General features: G+C 31.8%; 1 protein-coding gene across 1 annotated transcript in view; it reads left to right on the top strand.

Moving 5' to 3' along the window:
- The window catches only part of LOC129228257 (uncharacterized), a 40351-nt gene that overhangs the window by 12172 nt on the left and 7822 nt on the right, over positions 1–20357 (top strand). The window contains exons 5-11 of the mRNA XM_054862926.1: positions 1104–1264; positions 4521–4622; positions 7638–7820; positions 14288–14389; positions 14548–14688; positions 16357–16453; positions 19204–19270. Coding sequence (XP_054718901.1) covers positions 1104–1264; positions 4521–4622; positions 7638–7820; positions 14288–14389; positions 14548–14688; positions 16357–16453; positions 19204–19270 — 853 coding nt within the window. The remainder of the gene's footprint in view (positions 1–1103; positions 1265–4520; positions 4623–7637; positions 7821–14287; positions 14390–14547; positions 14689–16356; positions 16454–19203; positions 19271–20357) is intronic.

The following is a 20357-nucleotide window of genomic DNA, read 5'->3' as shown; positions in this document are numbered from 1 at the left end:
GTGTTGTTTTCAGTAATTTTGTTACTTAAAAAAAAAGAAAAGGTTTTCAACTACAAATACAGCTATTTATCTTTTTCTGTGCTTTTCCTTTATTATAAGTTTATTTTGAAAGTCTTCTACTAATTTTGATGAAAAATTCTTCAATTGGATAGTAAGCTTTGTATTTCAACCGTCTGCCTTTGCTCCTGAAAGAATCTTAGAAATTCCCTTTGTTTAGTCATTTATCCTGAATCTTCTTTGCTGCCCAACTTCCTATCTTTTGGAGGGAGGATTAATATGCATTATTTTATAGTGTGGAAAAATTGGTTCGGTTTTTCCCATGCCAGTGATATAGCATAGGTCGCTTGGGTAAAAGACAGTAGTCTTGATCACTTGACCACATGAGACTCGTCTATATTTACTTTACAGAAAAGAACTTGGAGTCCTGATTGTATAAAAAAACTTTGAGGTGGTTATTTTAATAAAGTTGTTGATTTTGAAATCCTCACAAAGTTGGAGGAATTGAATTCTTTTAACCAGGAAATTTGCTTTTGCCCATGAACAAAATATCAGCACTAAAATCCATGTGCACTGTAATTTGATGCAGATTTAGTGTACAAATGAAGACAGTAACAAAATTAACTATGTCCTTGGAATGTATACTAATACAAGTGGCATTTTTATATGTGTTCTATAAATCTTGACACTTTTCCTATTTGAGTTATCTATTTCCCTGAATATTTATTTATTTATATTAATTTGCATATAATATTAAATTAATCTAAACACTAGCAACTATTTTAACTTTTAATGGTTGTTTCATTTATTTTATTTAATACTTAGTTTTAGGAAAGGGGATATAGCCTGCATTTGGACTCTGCATAAATTGTATAGTTTGATAAAAAATAAAGTATTTGTTGCAAATTAATACAGAATAATTTTTTGGTGCAAAAAAATATTAATGAGCAATGTGTTTCCTTTTGTGCATGTGATTCTTTTGAATAAACTTTTTTTTTTATTTGTAGTTCTTCAGATTGTATTTAGTTTTCGCATGAGTTTAATTTTGCTCCAATTTTGTAAATATTTAAAGCTTATTGTATGGTGAGGATTTGGTTTTTTATTAGGAACTAAAGTCAAATGAAAATCAGTTGACTGAGCCAGTACGCAGGATCGTTGATAAGCATATTCTGGAATCACAGTTGTCTGGAATGGACTTGTCAGATAAAGCCTATGATCATTTTCAAACCATTGTTCGTAAACTTGACGAGGGAAGAGGGAAATATAAGTAAGTTCTTTATTAGAATATATGCTTCTGAGAAAATTAAGAAATCTTTGTGATTTGTTTCTTTTCTTTTAAAAGTAGAATGTACTGTACTTTTGTTGATTTTTTAACACTGGTTGAAGAACCGCATTTGCTCTAAAAAGAAAAAAAATGTCTGCCCTGAAAATATGCCTAGCAGTTTGAATGACATAACTGTTTATACTTAAGCCTTCTATCAACTTTTTGCACTGGAGGCTTGAATTAATTTAGAGAGGTAGTAACTGGGCCCGGGCTACCACTTTAACAGGAACCCTTAAGTTTAAAGTGTTCATTAGCAGTTTTTTGTATTATATACTAACACACTTACAGTGAAAAAAAGTTTTTTTTTCTTTCTGTGCAGATTCCTTATATTTAAAGCACAAAAGAACAGTTAAAAATGAAACAGGAAAAAAAAATAAATAAAAACAAAAAAGGCACTTAAATCTATGCGGGGGTCCTCAGTGGCTAAAGAACTTGCTCCTGCTGCTAGCTGTGCCTCAGTTTTCTATTTTATTTTGATGCTTTTTGGTCTTTGTTTTACTCGTAACTTTTTAATTTAGCATTTTATTTTCAAGCATTCCTTTTTGCTGGTTCGTAGTAAGCACTACGACTAATCTAATGCTATTCTACCTTGCAGACTAATCTTTTTTTTTTTATCTTCATCACAGATTACTGAAAAAATTCTGCTACTGGGAGCAAAATTTCAGAGCCTATGCAATCATTTAGGGCAGCAGTCGGCAACCCGTCGATCTCGAGCCTATTTTCAGTCGATCTCAACAATGTTTTTTCCTTGGTTTCTATCGGAGTACCATTTTCTGGAACAAAATTAGGTTTGACGTCCAAATTATTTGAAAATTTTCAAAACTTTTTAGGTTCAGCCGATTTTTTTATGGTCACTATCTTATCAATTTTAAAACAAGCAATATATCTACTTATGGGTGAAAACAGTGTTTATGTAAAATTATTTTATCAAATTACAGCAACTATTTAATAAGTAGTAAAGTCTATTTTGATAAGATTTTGCCTATAATTTGAAGTCGGCATAATCTCAACTTAAGTGCGAATGCAACATGACCGTTCCCCCCGCCCTTCAAGTCGATCTTTGTATTCACCGAACTTGGAAAGTAGATCTTCAGTCAATTTAGGTTGCCGACCGCTGATTTAGGGTAATGCACCAGTAAGGGTGACTTGATTATCCCTGGCAAAAACTTCATTGAGATAGAATATATCAAAGATCAAACATTAACTAAATAACAATCTAGAAGAGGAGCAATGGTCCCAGTGGCAGAAACTTTTGTAGCTGTCTGCGACAATCTTTTAGAACTTCATGATCTGTCTGCAAAATTTCGAGCGTGGTTTCAATAAAAAAAAATAAACGAGTCTTTTTTCAAATAATTATTTTAAAATTAAGGCAGGAGGTACCGTCCCCCCCCCCATAGCTAAACCCAAAATCTTTCTAAAATTACCTCCTTCTAAAAGTTTCAATGGTGCAATCTGATGACTCCCACCCCCCTGTCCTTGGTGGGCACCTGACATTTGCTAACATGTGTTGACTATTAAACAGGGGTCTGTCCAGGATTTTTTTACAGGGTCCTTTTTTGTGTGAAAACTGGATTCATTTTGTGAAAAAGCAAATAATTTTGCGTGGGGGGGGGGGGAAGAGTAAAATAAAATTTTAAAATAGGTGTTTAGTGTGAAATTTTTTCTTTTTTCCGTTATTATATTAATTTCTGTTTAATAATTGAAAAAAAAAAATCAAGCAGTGGTTGAGCATTTAACTGTTTGAAACTCTTAAAGATTTCAGAATTTCGTTAAAAACATCTAAATTTCGTGATTTCAATAAAAATAAAAGGAGAATTTATTTGTTTCCCCCTTAACAAAGCGTACTAAGCATCAAAAATTTGAAAAATCCGATTCTCAAGGCGGATGCAAAGAGATTGCAATTCGCAAAGTGAAGTCTCCAAAAGTATAAAAACGGCTCATGAAAGAATTAATTTTTAAAAAATTATTTTGGAATTGCATTTTATAAGCCATAGAGAAGCCAAGATAAACATATCATTAACATCTATCGACACAGTTGCAGCAAAACTAAAATTAAACCATCTATTCAGCAACCAAATTTTTGACTCATAAACAAAGGCGGAGTTTCGTTATAAAATCTTGAAATGATGGTTTTAATGGACTTTTCATTTATTTGCCTCCATATAAAGCGAAGTTAGCTTGAAAAAAAAAAAAAAAAAAGGTTCGATTCTCATATCAGATGCAATCAGATTGCATTTTTCAAAATGAAATCATTAAAAGTATAAAAACGGTAAATAAAAAATATATTAAAGTAAAATAATTTTAGAATTACCATTTAGCAGATCTGCATGATGAATATTATTAATAACACTGACACATTCACCGAAAATTCGGAGTCGTGAAAAAAAAAAAGGATGAGTAAAGGTTTAACACCAGACACTAAATGGCGATGATTTTAAAGCTGATAACCCTATTTGAAGCGATCCCATTTCAATTCACTGATATAAATGCTTTTTTTTTTAAATCATTAGCATGAAGAAAAAGTCTTTACGCTGCATTTTCATAGAACTTTGTAACAACACTACTGCTAATGATTTGATGAAACAATTAAACAAAATTATTCACTATGTTATTAGTTACTTATCGCTTGCATCACAGAAATGTGCCAACTTTTTTTTTTTTGTACACAGAAATATGCGTTATTTCGATTTCAGATTTGCTTTTTCAGTAAACAATTTGAAAAATATCGTCTTGTTTTGGTTAATACATACCACCGCGTGGGCGGGGAAGGATCATGTGTGCGATCACGTGTGCGTTTATTCCCTCCCCGCGTCAGCAGTTAATGCAAATAAATGTCCGACAGTTGCAGTTTTCTTTTTTCTCTGCAGACAACCTTTTTTTTTCTGTGGACAACTTTTATTTTTTTAGCGCGGACAGAACTGTCCGCGATTTTGTTTCGTTGTCCACGACAATGTCGCTGTGTCGCAGCTTTTTGCCACTGGGGCAATGGTTATCTAGATCATGCCGAAAATTTTTTGGAAGAAGAAACTCTACTTCAGTTTAAAAGTGTAGATATCTGTTCAGGAAAAGGGCCCCAATTTCTGTTTGTACTTGCCTCAATTTTTCCCACATTGGATCAACCCAATGTTAACTTTGTTTATGTAAATTAAAAATTCTACATCTGTCATTTTGTTACATAACTGTTTCTTATATTTTTCAGGCATAAGTTAGTGCAGGCGACATCGTCTTTTTCTCATGATTTGCAATTTGACGACATTAAAAATTTCCCAAAAGAAGTGCTGAAGTTTTTTGCAGCTGACCCGTAAGTTTTTAGTCTTGTTTTAAGTTTTTTGCAAAGAGTGGACAGACATAGTTATTATTTTCTTAAAACTTCTCTATGAAATTTCTTTAACCTGGTTCTATATTTACCCGATTAAAAAACAAAATTATAGTTACATAGTTAAATTTCTTTATATTATTCTGCTTTAAGCATTGCAACTCAAGAACTGGTTGTTGAATTAAAATATTAAAATTTTGAATCATTAAAATATTGTATTTGATATTTGAATTAAAATTGAAATTTTGTTGGAGCTAGGTAGGCTGATCAGAAATAAACGTCTATATTTAAAAATAAGTGATCATTAAATGAAGATGTTTGACCCACATTTGTTATTTTATAATTTATTAAAAGAAAAATTGTTATGTATATTTATTTTAAGTCATTAAATTTGAATAAAAAATGTGCATCAAAATGGAAATATAAATTTAAGTTAAAGTTCCAGCTGGAAAATCAACAGTGGATTATGATGTATCATTGCTTTTGTACACAGATACACATTTAAATATATTACTTTTCCTATATTTTAAGGCATTTAACAAAATTCTATGAAATTGTCGATTTCTTAGATACCCTGATAACCCCCATTAGATAACCCATGCGCATATATGTGCCAGTGCTTTATGTCATGTAACTTACATACTTTTAAGTATGGCCGTTTCCTTAAATAATATAGTTTTCTTAAATTCTGCTTTAAAGATTTAGATTTCATAGAAAAAAAATTGCAGTGCTGAATGAGGTCGTTTCCAAAATTTCAAAAATATTTTTTTCTGAAAGAGCATGTTTAAAAACATAGGAGATGACCATTTTGCGATAATTTTGTTTACGTTTAATATTTTTAAAAAATTACTTAAATCGGAGCGCTTTCATTGTTTACAGCTTCTGCTGATGACATCACAAATGATGAAATGCCTTTCACAGAGCAAAATATTGAATTTGCATCTTTATTCACGTGTATTGGCAACAATATGGTTGATAGCAAGTATAGAGTGCATTATTTAATTCGCTACTTGATTATCATAACGTGGACACATAGTAGAAAGATGCGGCAAAGTGCATCATTTGTTACGTCATCAAGACCACTCCTTGTTTGAAAAATCGGACATTTAAAAAATGAATTTAAAAAAAAACTGTTGTTAAAATGAAAGAATTTTCTGGGTCCATGTTATTTTTTTTTGCTCATTCTATCCATTTCAATGACTTAAAGTAGTACTTTTGACTGAAGGAAACCACCCCATTTATGTGTTGAATCATTCAGTGTTGATGATGCCTTTTTGGGATGCCAATGTAAATGAGGATTTTATTTTGAAAAGGCAAAGCATATATATATATAAGAAGGGAGTTACCTTTATAATGATGAAGTGAAAGATATACTAAACGATAAACCAAAATCTCAGACGAGTATTGCATTGTTGTTAATGTTGTATTGTTATGCTCCGGGCCACAGAGTTGGAGGAAAAGTGACTGACCTGCGGAATTTTAGAACCTTCGATTTTGACTCCGACTCCACAAGCACTGGCAGAATTGCGAACTTTGTGGGGAATTGACAGACTCCAACTATTGAAATTTTGAACCTTCGACTCCCAACTTCGACTCCTTTGCCCCAAAATCAATCTGACTCTGACTCCATAGCCCTGTTTGTGCTCATTAAATACCATTATCAAAACTATTGATTCATAACTTTGAAATGACTATTACTATATGGGTCATTCTTCAAAAAGTAATTTTACTGTCACACCTTTTACTGTAAAAACTTTAAGGAACGATTCATTTAACAATGCTCTTTAATTTCATCAAAAATATATCTATGTAAATCTGTCAACAATTTTTTAATAATAATTTTTATTTCACTATATTTTTGGTTAACAAAATGTGAATTCTCACCTCCGTGGTATGTCACACACCTGATGTGACTGTTTATGTTGCTTAATAACTTGTTTAATCAAAAGCATATACTTATTTATTTATTATTCTTTTCATAAGTATCTCAAATACTAATTATTTAAGTATATTTAATTGTTTCACATTGTATTTTAGTTTGTTTTAGTAGGATAAGGAATCATGTCGCACAATAAATTCTCACCTCGGTTATCTAAACACAAAACGCCATTTCTCATTAACACGTGGCAGTAATGACCTCACATTTTATTTTCCATGATACAAAGGAGCTCCCTCGTTTATTTTTAGCCATAAAGAAGCTGTGAGATTTTGTTGAAAAGAAAGAAGATGGATTTTGTTTGAAAAATTAAGTGTGGTTCTTGTGACCTCTCACCTCCGTGAACTTGAATTTTAGGGATGTAAATTAATGTAGAGAACAAAGTAAACATGTTTTCATATGTTTAACATGTGCAGATTGTAGCAATGAAGAAAAAAATATATTGCCTTGAAAAATGTATCTATTTGGCCTATATTAATGGAAAACTACGCTCATCCATGAATCTCATCTCCGTGAGAGACCTTATGAGTGTCATTATTTCTGAGGTAAAAATAAATGACCGAGGGGAAATAAATCAATATTAGGCATTCTACCAAAATTTTAAATTGCCAGTATATTCTCAAATTGACTAAATGCTCTTTTTTAACACACATTTGAACTGAAAGGATAAATAAAACTTAAGCCATACTTTCATTAAGAGAGCTTAATATTAGATTCCCACTAATCATTAAAATAGCTCAATGTGTGCACAATTAACGAAGTTACTTCTTTGCTATTAAATTGGCCTCATTTTTTAAACATTAAATTTTTTTTCTTTTTTTTTTAAATTTCCGTGAACAAGGTCTTTTTTTTTTAATTTATGAGTAAAATAATTGGAACTTAGCTGGGCCATTGTCTATGGTTACTTCTAGTAGGTATCCCTTTCAAGTAAGAATGAAAAAAAATAAAACAAAAGGTTTCAAAATTGAAAAATATTTGCTTTGAAAAGTTACATTTTCTGGAGAATGACCCGTATGTTTTAAAGAAAAGTTGGGTTCTGATTTGAAGATTTTTTTTCTTCTCAGCACCAATGTTGCTCGTGGCCCATGGACTTTAACCCTTGAACCTCATGTTTATAACTGTTTTATGGAATACTGCGATAATAGACTTCTGAGATGGAATGCCTGGTTTGCTAATCACATAAGAGCTACATCAACTTCAGATGAACTGAACAACAGCTTAGAAATAGAAGAAATAAGGCATCAAAGGTAATGAATATGTTTCAGATGAAATTACTATACTTTATGTTTCTTATGTTTCCTTGATCCATCTACAGTAGAAGACCGTTATAACACATACCTTGGGACCAGAGCTTTTGCATTATGCAGATTTTGGAGTTATATAGATAATTTCACATATTTTAAAACTAATATTCAGAGTTAATCTATATATCGACGCCTCATAGCGACCCTATGACCTCTAATCCCAGGAATAACACACCAGCAACAACTATTTGAGGCGACGAAAAATGCATCTTAGAAAAAGTTTTAACTGCAATGAGTATTAAAGCACTAACTATACAACATAATATATATAGTGTCATTTAAATATGTTTCACGATCAAAAGAAAGTGAATTATTCTGCTCTTCTGCTAGCTTCAAGGTTTACAAAAGAGCTGCATTTCCAAGAGTGATCTGATATTTTCTTTTTACTGGGAATACTAATTTTCATTTAAAAGCTTTGAATTAAGATGGAAAGATGAAAAACTGTTTCAAAAATTGATTTGCGTAACAATTTTATGTTTGCAAAGCAGAACAGAGGGCTTTTTATAAATGCATAACTTTTTGTTTATTTCTGAAATGTTGTGTGGTTTATAGGGAATTGCGTTATATAGGTGGGCGCTATAAAGATACTACTGTATTGAAAAGGGCAAGTGGTTGAGCAGTTCTGGGCAACATACCAGGATACATCTATGGGTTGCTAATGCTAATAATAATTTGCTACCTAACTACATTAAAAATTTCATGCATAATACGTACATTAAAATGAAAGTCTCGGCTAAGACGAACAAAAATTTCTGACCTCTTTACTTAAAATGTTCGTGATTGAATACTGTAATTTTCTTTTCTGGAATGATTTCTAAAAAAATCATTCATCATTTTCTTATGTAGTAGAAGTCCCATTGTGTATCATGAAAAAAAATTAAATTTTTGCATGTAAAATAAAGCATGTACACTTCTTTGCCTGTGGTCATTTCTATTTACTTGGAAATAAAACTGTTTTTCTACCATTGTGGATTGGAACCTATTCCGCGATTGTCGATTATCATCTTCCTTCTTTAATATTTTCTTTCTAATATTCATTTAGTATGAAATAGGTGATTTTTTTCTGTATGTACTAATTTTTAGATTACAATGTGTGTATTAATAGTAATATTTTTTATGTATAGGTAAGCATTTCTTCATTTTTTCTCAGTGTATCATTAATTCATAGTTATTACAAATAACAGCTAATACAAACAAATTTGTGGATTTTTGACATTTCGTATTAATTGAGTTCAACTGTGTTTCTTAGAGAAAAAAGTTACAAAAAGGACATTTTTTTACACACTTAAATCATTCTCAAGATATTCAAAGTGCCCTGTTCCTGATGCCTGGACGATATCGCACCTGTAATTCAAACTTCCGCCATACATGTTGTAGCACATACCCAGTCACGGAAGCAATTGCTGTACTGTCTGACCACGGAGTGTATGGAAAGACAAACATCCGTTTTACAGCTGGAAATGGACAAATCCATTATTTTTAGCGATGTCAGCTTTTGCAGAAGCAGAGTCTCATTCAAATCAGCGGAATACGTGCATCAAAATTTACTTTTCCCCCTCATTCAGATAGATTCGTCTCATCTGGACGTTTGAAAATTCCATACAATCCATGGTTGGACAGTAGTCATCCATATTTTCAGTTTGTCAAGATCATCAAATAAGGGAGCAGGGGCGGCTCGTCACTATGAGCCGGTTGGGCTTGGCCCACCCAGACAAGTTGTGCACAGTTATATATATTATTCAAAAATAACATTTTGTATTTCAGTTAAACAAAAAACAAAGAATTGGGGGCAGGAAACGGCTTTTAAATCTCTAGCACTTTGCATATCGCTAATAAAATATTACAAGTTTTCCATGTGTTATCATTCCCGATTGCAAGCTTTGAGAATGATTCTTGGGCTATTTCGACTGTTGCCCCCTGCCACACCTCCGCTCCTAACCAATCACAAAAATTCAACCAGACACCAAAATGGAAAGTCCGTGTCACCCGGACTCCTGCTGTATGGGCAGCAGCTTCCCTGCCCCTTGGAAAAGTATCTTCACCCAATACTAGTTAGAAGGGCAAAGAAGGAGGGAAATATTTTATACGCGTCACTTGTACGAAAAAACGGCTCGGAGGGCAGAAAAAAGCAAGCCCACGTGTATGAAAAAAAGATTTCTCATGTGCTCTGACCCTCTTTTGTCTTTAATCTTAATAGGCTGTTAATATCTGGAAAAGGGATTTACAATTTTATGGATTTATCGCAACTCATGCATATTTTTATTTACTTAATTTTCTGCTTGGAACTAATATGAGCAGAATTTTCCAAATTTCTGAATAGAGATTTCATTTTCGAGTAGCACACAGCACAGATAAGTTGGTTTTGAGTGTCGTGCTAATAAAAGTTCTGAATTTGTCCGAACCTTTTACAAAACAGCTTCAATTGGGTGAGATGTATTCAATTTTCTTCTTTGTTCTGATAGGTGGCTAAAGTACTAATAAGTATTAGTCGTAAAATAGGCTTTATTTTTTTATTTTCTATGTTAAAGTATTCTATCGAGCAAAGACTTGAATTATTTCAGTTTGACGCAGTACATCGCTTTAAGTCCTTAAAGGCATAGCGGCTACATTACATCAAAACTGTCCAAACTATTGATTTTTATTTATTTAAAAACTTCAGATTGTTTAAGAAATTTTGGGAGTTTCAACACTCTAGCTTAGTTATTAAAAAATTATTGGCTTTAGGTCACTCATGCAGGTGTGCGTTTTCTCGATGAACTTCTTTTTGAACAATCATGAATTGCTTATTGTTTTCACTTGACCGTTAAAGGACATCCTTCCTTTGATTTCATTTTTCTATGCTTATAATGCAGGTGTTCATGTGCTTCGGAATCTAATTATTTATTAACGACCCTTCTCGACTTCACACAATCCTTTTTACATGAAAATAGAATCCAGCACGTAAAACCCCAACCCCTGACATTCATTTGAATTTTGACGTCTTGAATTCAAATTATGGTTGCAATAAAAGTCATTAGTAGAAACAAGAAACCCAACGAGTAGGGTCCTATCGCAATTCGCGATTAAAAAAAGCACAGCTTGAATTCAAGATCTCAAAATTCAAACATTTTTTTTTTGTTGTGTGTGTGTGTGCTTCCATGTTATTATAATAGTTAAGGATTTCTTTATATTAAAGATACAGCTTAAAAGTAATACGTTTTGCAGTCAGTACAATATATTTAGCAAAATTGTGCATTGGGTAAGAACTTTATAAATTATTAAAATGTTGAAAGTTTTGTATATCCTTATTAACAAAATTTATTATGGAAGTTTCATGATTTTTTACATAATTAACGACAGAATATTTTTAACTAATAGGATAAGCAAACGAATGCACAGCTTTTTGGAAATGATTATTATTATCATTTAGCAAAAGGATTTCTGAAATATGTGCAAAAACAAAAAAGGCCTTATATTTTTTTTTATAAAATTGAAATATTCTTAAGTGTTTTGATTTTTCTAATGGCATTAAAAAAAATTATTGATTTATCAGTAAGCGCATACAAAGATTTCAAAAAATTACATATTTTATTAAAATGCAAAAAAAAAAAAAAAAAAGAATTGAACTATGAATGATGTGACCAGTAGGTATTGTGATGTGGTTCCACACAATAAAACTTAAAGATAATTCGAATTTTGAAAAAGAAGAATAAGCAATTAAGGAAACTTTGTTTCTAGAAAAAATATTGTTACGTTCGTAATTTGCTCTAAGGAAGCATAGCTAAATCGAAATTAATGCTGCTGCGTGATCAATTGTTCGTGTTGATATTAAGAGTGTAATAGTAGTTTTTTTAATGCTGTGTGTTGTTTAGTACTAGTTGTATGGGTTGTATGTCTTTAAATTTAGATTGTTTATCTTACAACTAAAAAAAAATAATCAAGTGGATTATTTTCTAAAACCACCAATTTCAACTTTGACGCTTGAAGAGAAGCACGAAATAAAGAAACTGCAAAAGAACGTATTTTATTGCTCAGCATTACTAACTATAGTTCTCTTCATTTTATCTGTATAAATATTATTGTGAAAACTTTACACAGCAGGCCCACCCGCTAAATTAAGGCAAGAGCCGCCACTCTAAGGGAGGTATCCTTTATATATGCCCACCTGGAAAAAAATCACATGGTGTTAGGTCTGGTGACCTAGGGAGGCCAATCATAGTGTGCTATATCATCTCTCCCTTGATCACCATTTTAACTGATTGAATCAGTGGCGAATTTACTAGGGGGGCGGTGGGGGGCGACCGTATATAGAATTGAAGGAATTATTAGCAATCGCTACTCATTTCAATCAAGTAGGGGAATGTGGGGCAAAGTGAAATAGTGAGGCAAAGCGAAATGTTGAAATAATTGTACCGCTTTTAGCGCCATCTATCTGGTGATATTTTAACAATGTAGAAACACATGTAGTCTATTCCAGTGAAGAAAAAGTAACCTTTGACGATCAAAAAATATGATAATAAAAGCAATTTTCAAAAATTGATACTCATATTGTAATATCTTGTTGTAAGTCAAAAATTATTTTTATTATTATTAAATAATAAAGTTCTCGTTATTAACGTTTCAAATATTAATTGAGATCTACTTATATTTGGCGCGGTATTTGTTTAATATTAAACTTATTTGCGTTTTAAATAATTTGTCCAGTTATTCAAGGGCATGCGGGGCAAAGTGGATGGGGCGAAGTGAAATAGCTCATTTCATTTACTTATTCAGTCCTTTAACAAATCACTTGTGTATTTATTCACTTATTATTACATGTACATTCCTTCTTTTAATAATTCCCTTATTTATTCATTCATTCACTTATTTTATTCATTCATTAATTTTTTTCTCACATATTAATTTTTTATTTGTTTATTTTTTCCTTTTCTTTTTATTTATTTATTCATTCTTTTATTTACTGATTCATTTGATCAGAAATATATTTAATAATCTAACAAAAAATATTTCATTTGAAAAAAAAATTCATTTTGCCCCATGAAAAAAAAAGTGAAAAAATTTTCACCTTTTTTTGGAGGTACAAAGTTACTGCCAAAGTTAAAAAATATTGTTTCAGTGCAAGTTTTATTATTTAATATATTGTTCTTTCTTTATGAACTGTAAATTGTAGAACAAAATTCAAATTTATTCATATTGAAAAAAGTAAGTGTTCTCAACCATTTCACTTTGCCCCACATTCCCCTACATTCCACAAAATTGCTTTAAATTGAGTTTAGACAGTTAGTGTAGTCGAGGATGGACAACCTTACCCACTTTTTTGTTTGAACCTAAGCTTGCCCCTCCCCCCTTTTTTGAATTTTAATAATTGTCTTCCAACATTTGTCTTCCATGAACCATATACTGGTATGATAATACACTGCTATGACTTAGAACAGTGGTTTCCAACCCTGGGGGTGATAATCTGCAAAGGGGAGATTCGACACTTCAAGGGGGCGATAAGTTCGTGAGGCACAATAGGGAGCGATTAGTATTTAAAAGACAAAATAAAGGGGGGGGGGGCAATTTACTCCCTGCCATGGGTTGTGGGGGGGAGGAATGACTTTTACGATTTTCAACCGCCACCCCCATGAATAAACTGTAAATCCGCCCCTGAACTGAATAATAAGTAACAAGTGGAACCCAGCTGTCAGTCCAATATTCCCAAATCGGTAGCCTTATGTGAAACCCCACCATTCTTTATGAATTATCCTATGTAAAACGGATAGGGTTTTACACATAAATGTTTTTTTCTAACTTATCTTCCTAGAGAGAACTTAGTCAGTATGAAAACGGGCTGTGGTGGCTAGATCAGTAAGGTGTTGGACTCGTAACTGGAAGGTCCTGGGCTCGTTGCCAACCAGTCAAAGATCTTTCATGTTTGGTAATGATGACTGAAGCATGTTAAATATGTTTGTGGTTACAAAGTCCTCCAAGTTCCCATTCCAAATCAATAGCTCTGGGAGTGCTAGATTAGGGGTTGCTCGACTTCTAGTCGAGATCTTCTAGTCTTCTAGTCTGATCGGATCAAAAAACTGAGTTGTCTTTAGTTTCTTATACAAACAGACCAACCACATATTGTTCGCCTCAGAGAAACAGTAAGATATCTAATCCCAGAAATAACACTAAGATATCTTAACGTTGCTCTGAGGGGACGATATAGTGGTAAGTACCGGAGATTCTGGAGTGTGAAATATAAAGTCAGTTTCTAACGAAACATAATACTTTACTTAAAAAAAATGGTTGCTTGAGCCCTCTGACTGATTAAATGCCAATTCATTCTTCTTTTGCTGTTGTACTTTTTGGTAAACCAAATATTCAATTCAGTTTATCAACCAATTTGTATGAAATTCATGCAAAATGCTTTAATACTGGCATAAATTGCTCTATTTCAGGACTAATTTAGCAAAACTACTAGGCTTTGATACTTATGCAGAGCTGTCGATGAAAACTAAAATGGCTGGGAGTGTTGAAAACGTAATGGAACTTATTACAACGTGAGCTTCATAATTTTGATTCTTCTGTTGATTGTGTTTGAATATTTTTAAATATTGTTTTTTTGTTTTTGTTCTCTTTTACATTTTATAAAACTGTAATTGAAAAATAAATGTCTATTAAAAATAAAGAATAAAAGTAACTCATACTGCCTTTTCAGATTACATGTAAAAAGTAAAGATGTCACATTAAAAGAAATAGAAACACTTGAAGAATTTGCAAATGCAAACGGATTTGCAGATAAGCTACAACCATGGGATATACCTTTCTGGCAAAGACTGCACAAAGAAGAACTTTTCAAGTGAGATTAAATTATCAGTCTTTACATGATAAGTGTAAAATCAATCTAGTTTATGTTTTTTTTTTCTCACTTTTTATAAGTCTGATAAATACATTTTTTAAATTAACCCTTTCTCAAACGAAGGATCATAGTCTGCTTAAATGAGTTCAGAATACTCACATAAGTGAGTGATACCATAAATGAAATTTATTTCAAATCAAACTAATTTTTTGGGCAAATTGGAAGGCTAAAAGTATAGGTTAAATTCAATGAATTAACTTGCTTGTGAGAAATGATATTAACAGAAAAAAATGGTTTTAGAAAGAAAAAATAGCAACCTTTATCAGTCGCTTCCTATTTGTGGGTTGTGCCTCCATTGGAAGAAGATAGAGTAATTGTAAGGAAGGCATGCAGCTGTTACCGACATAATGTTTTTAATACACACACAAATGAAATCGGTGTCAAAAATTGGAATTAACAAAAGTATAACGCTATGGAATTGGCGTTTAAAAGCAAGTCCACCAATTGTATTAGTAGTGCAGTAAAATTTTAAGCATCTATTTTTCTGTAATTTTTCACGATACAGTCGGATCTCGATAACTCGAAGCTTATTACTCGAATCAAAGTTTTCATTGAGTCCCAAACTCTTGAGACTTTTGTGACAACTTCCCATATCTCGCACTACCAATAACTGAAATGTTTTCTTGGGACTTTAAGTTATCGAGAGTTGACTGTATTAAATATAATAAAACTATCAATACTGATATTTCAATGCAATAAAACTAGGTAAATGTGCCCTGGTGCATTAAAAAAAATGTGTTTCTCTACTATCTGTTAGTTTTTCAACCCCATTAAATAAATTGTAACATCAGAACAACATTTATGAAGCCAGATTATTGCAAGGGGGGGGGGGGGAGTGAGGGGCAGAACATTTTTTGTATGAAAAACGGATTGGGGACAGCACAAGTATAAAGAGGTCACTGCTCTACATGCTTTCCAATTTTTTTCACGTTATTTTAAATAACCTTTTCAATCTCTTCAAAGGTTTTATGCATTTAATCAGGATTATTTTTAAGAAGCAAGTTTGAAAAGAATAGAAAAAAAAAATGGTTTTATATAAATGTTGTACATACTTATAGCTGAGATACTTTTGAAACTAAGGTACTCATGGAACTTAAATAAAATTTTTACGTACATTTGTTTTGGTTTTTGAAAATCGATGTACAATTGAGAGTATATGCATATTATTGTAGTTCAAAATTCACTTTTGTGTGACCTATGTATATATATATATATCTGCCAATGTTATTATGAATGTTTTTTTTTCTTTGCTAAAGACATGTTTTTTATTGGATTTTTTAAAAATGTTCTAGTTTCAGTAAAAAATTTCATATTCTGTTGTGTATTATTTTTACTTTTACTGCAACTAAATTTGATTTCCTTTCTGTTATTAATTTCATTATTATTTTCATTAGTTGTTTAATTTGGAATTGTTCCATAAAAAGTAATGCCAAATCATATTTAAATGCCTTTTTTAACTAAATTTTATTTGTAAGATTTTCTTGTTAATACTAAATTGCCTTTTAATGGAGTATGAGATGTTTTTGAAACTATGTGGTGTTATATATTTGAAGAACTGGTTTTTACTTGATGTATTTATTTGGAACATTTTTCTATTATTTTATAAAGTGTGGAAGAAGCTACAGTTCGACAATATTTTCCATTACCAGTGGTTTTAGAAGGCATATTTGGACTGATCAAGAAGCTATTTGGAATAACTATTCAAGTAAATATTATTTTTTATGCTGCATTCATTGCTTGCAACTATTGGGTAGTTGAATAAGTTCTCGCTGTTTAACATACGTCGTTAAAACGGACGTCGTTACTGAAGCTGATTACGCTAGAATCTCATTGTGGCGCATCTACACTGTATGACTAAAAGTATTGAGACACTTTTAAAGATTCACGTTTTCACGGATTTCTCGAGAAATAAATGACCAATCGCTATGCAATTTTTTTCATATGAAATGTATACTTCAGCTGTCATTTTCCAATAAAAATTAAGTCTACTGTTAATTTAGGGGATCAGCAACAAATTGATGAAACAAAAAACGATTTTTGATCATCCTTCATTTTAAATAGCTGGGAAGAAGCTATAAACTTCAGAAATAAGCTATCAAACCATGTAGAATTTATTTTTAAACTTTCGTGAAAGTATCTTTATACACACGGAGATATAAGCATCTCTTTCAAAGATAAAAATTTTATTTGAAGGTTTTTGGCTCATATCACTCAGAGTTTTCTGTCAAATGCTACTAAACGTTTAGAATATTTGACAGCATACAAGAGAAACATAATAACAAAGGTTGAAGTTAAAATATTGAAAATTTAATGAAATATGAACGTTTAAAGCAATTGAATTTTCACTGCTCATGCACGAAAGAAAGCACTTTATAACCTTCATAACCCAAAGCCCAGATATATACTACAACTCATTATAAAATTCGAGCTGGATATCTTTAAAACATAAAAAGTTATCAGCGATCAAATGTCTTTAGTTTGATACATGCATAATTGCATAGAGTATGTGCGGAAAGAAAAAAAATGAAGCACGCTATTTAAACTGAATTAAATTTGATTTCCCCACATATGTATTTGTTTTCTTTAATTAAAAAGTATTTAATGCTTTAAAACTCATTCTTATAAAGATAGAAGTAATTAAAAATTACATGAGTCCATAATAAAGAAACTGCAATCTGTGAATGTCATAACCGGACGGTCAGTATATTGCATATTTGGTTGTAGGCATGTAGTTCTGCCTTAGCTCTGGCTTAAAGGCAGTAACTTACTGCTTAATGGTTAAAAAAATTTTTTGTTTTATTCATCTTTTTAAAAAGATTTCAATTAATGATTTGTTGTTTGATTTTTCCAATACTACGTTGATTATTTTCTATTGACTTGATTTTTGACGTTTAAAAAATTTTAGGACCATTTTTGACAGATAGTTATTTAAAAATTGCAAATAATGTTCTCAAATCTTTAAAGATTCAGAATGTATTTTGTGTAATAATTCTTTTCACTATTTTGAAAAAGTGTTAGATTGAGCTAGCTTTACATAACAAGTTCAAACAAAAGAAAGAAAGGAGCAGAAACAACAATCTGAAGTATAGCATACCTCTGAAAGCATTAAAAATGGTTCAATAGCAAGGTCATTGGGTGTCGTACTAGTTGAAGTCGAGAGATGTCGACTGGCATATTTTAAGTGTGAAAAACCGTTTTTTTTTTTCATTGTGGGGATGAAAAATTGGATACATTATGAAAACCCTAAGCGTAGAAAATTGTGGGGTATACCCGGCTATGCATTAATATCCTCAGCAAATCATGATAACCATGATATCAAGCTTCTACTCTGCATTTGGTAGGATTAGCTGGGTATTGTTTATTATGAGCTGCTGAAATCAAAACCATTTCACAGGAGATCGGTAAAAATTACAATTGGAGCGATTAAGCCAAGCATTGGGGGGAAATGCCTGCTATACGAGCAAAGTCACGACAAGGTTATTTTGCAGCATGACTATGCTTGGCCACATGCTTCAATACCTTTAAAACCTACTTAGAAACACTTATGTGGAAAGTCCTATGCCACCTGCTTTATTCATCGGACATTACCCCTTCCAACTACCAATTGTTCCGGCCATTGAAACATGGGCTGGCTGAGCAGCACTCTTATTTTTATGAAGATGTCAAAAATTAGGTGACACTTGGATTGCTTCAAAAGACATATAGTTTTCTGACGAGCGATTCTAAAGCAATAGTTTTCACAAAAAAAAACAACAAGAATTTATTCAAGCTGCCAATATAACCTAATGCTTATTCTAAATTTTAAAACCTGATCAGTGTTACATCTGCCCCCCCCCCCCCCAGAAAAAAATCCTCGTCTTTTGATTGCTAAAATAGTTATAAAATATAAGTTATTTTGGCACTTTTTTTTGTAAAGTATACATTCATGTATATACCTTTTATAGCAAGGGGAATACTATATATATTTCAGAGTTTCCTTTAAAATTTTTGCTTTTTTTCCCTCTGCCTAGAAAAGTGTGTTTTTCCTCAATACTAACAATTTTGAAGCTTTTATTGCACTAAGGTTAAGATGTGCAGTAAAGGTATTGAGTAAAAACCTTAGTTCACAATTCTTCCTATTAATGGATATTTGTTTTATGATTAAATAAAATGAATTTTATAATCATGCTTATTTAAAAATTAAAGTTACACAGTGAAATCCTGTTCAACAATTTTCAAGAGACCTCTAACTTTGTTCAATGTAAACAGGAGTTTTGTTGTAATGGTATTCAAGCAATATGGAGGCAATTAAAACGGGACTGAAAACTCGTTTCGTTGAAACGTAAATTTGGTTGAATTGGTATTTGTTGTAAGAGAATTTCACCATATTCATTCTTATAAAAAATATAATCATTATATTTTTTTAAACATTATGAATGTTTAAAGACCTCTAAATTACACATACACATTTTACAGGAAGCTAAAGAAAATGTAGATGTTTGGCATGAAGATGTGTCATATTATAAGGTTACTGATGAAAGTGGTAAGCTTATTTTGTCTTTAGTTTGACACATGCATAATTGCATAGAGTACTAGCTTTCTTCCAATGCAATAAAACCGAATTTACTTTAACTGTTTTAAGCAGTTACACATTATCCTATATAATTTACAAAGGAAAACATATTTTATTAGTTAAAGATAGATTTTACTGCTTAACAATTGGATTTTAAAACAAATATAGTTGCATATTTTTTGTTCTTTTCAGGGGCATAGGAACTAGGGCAGTTGAGACTCCCCTTGGTGTATTTCACTACATTGTTTACTTCAAACCTGACCTCAAAGATGTTGTCTACTTTTCTAGAAGATTCATGCAATAAAAAACGAAGATAGGGGTGGTGGAGCATACTTGGTTGGGCCTTCACCCTAGCGTAGCCAGGATTTCATTTCAGAGGGTTTCAAACAAAATTTGCATGTGCTCGGATTCCAGTTTTGTTATGTGTACGAACAAGGAAATTATGCGCAAAGAAATTGATACCTTTATTTTTGAGTTTTCTTACTCATTTCGTGAAGGGTCCAGACCCCATCGACCCTCCCCTTGACTACGGCACTGCTTTCACCGTTTTCCTCATTGTTTACAAACCTCTTGATTCCCAGGAAACGGGGTCTCACAGGTTAACTATGAACAAGTTGATTCTCCTGTTTGTGAAAAATTCAACACTACAATAACCTTCCAGAATGAAATTCATTCTATATATTTATTACTAGCAGTACCTGCACAGCGATGCTTGTGCTAAAAATGTAATGGAAGTCCATTGAATAAAAAAAATTGACGCCCCCCCCCCCCCCTAATGTGAAACGATCATTTTTCTTTGTATAAAATGCCTACATGCCTTTTCAAAAAAAAAAAAACTACTTCAAGTTTCTTTGGAATTTAAAATTTTTTGTCAAATCATTAAATTAGATTTACAGTTGCTTTAAAACTCTATTTAGCGAGTGAAGTGGTTTTTACTGCAATTTAAAAATATTTTGCCAAATAAGCAAAAAAATAAAATATCAGATAATATCTTTCATATGTAAAAAATAATTCCGCAACTCTATTGTTTTTCGCAAAACTTGCCCAGCAACCACGC

Source organism: Uloborus diversus, chromosome 8 (assembly GCF_026930045.1).
Source record: "Uloborus diversus isolate 005 chromosome 8, Udiv.v.3.1, whole genome shotgun sequence".
Lineage (NCBI taxonomy): Eukaryota > Metazoa > Arthropoda > Arachnida > Araneae > Uloboridae > Uloborus > Uloborus diversus.
Note: the sequence above shows the minus strand (reverse complement) of the source record. Positions and strands in the feature narration are given on the sequence as shown.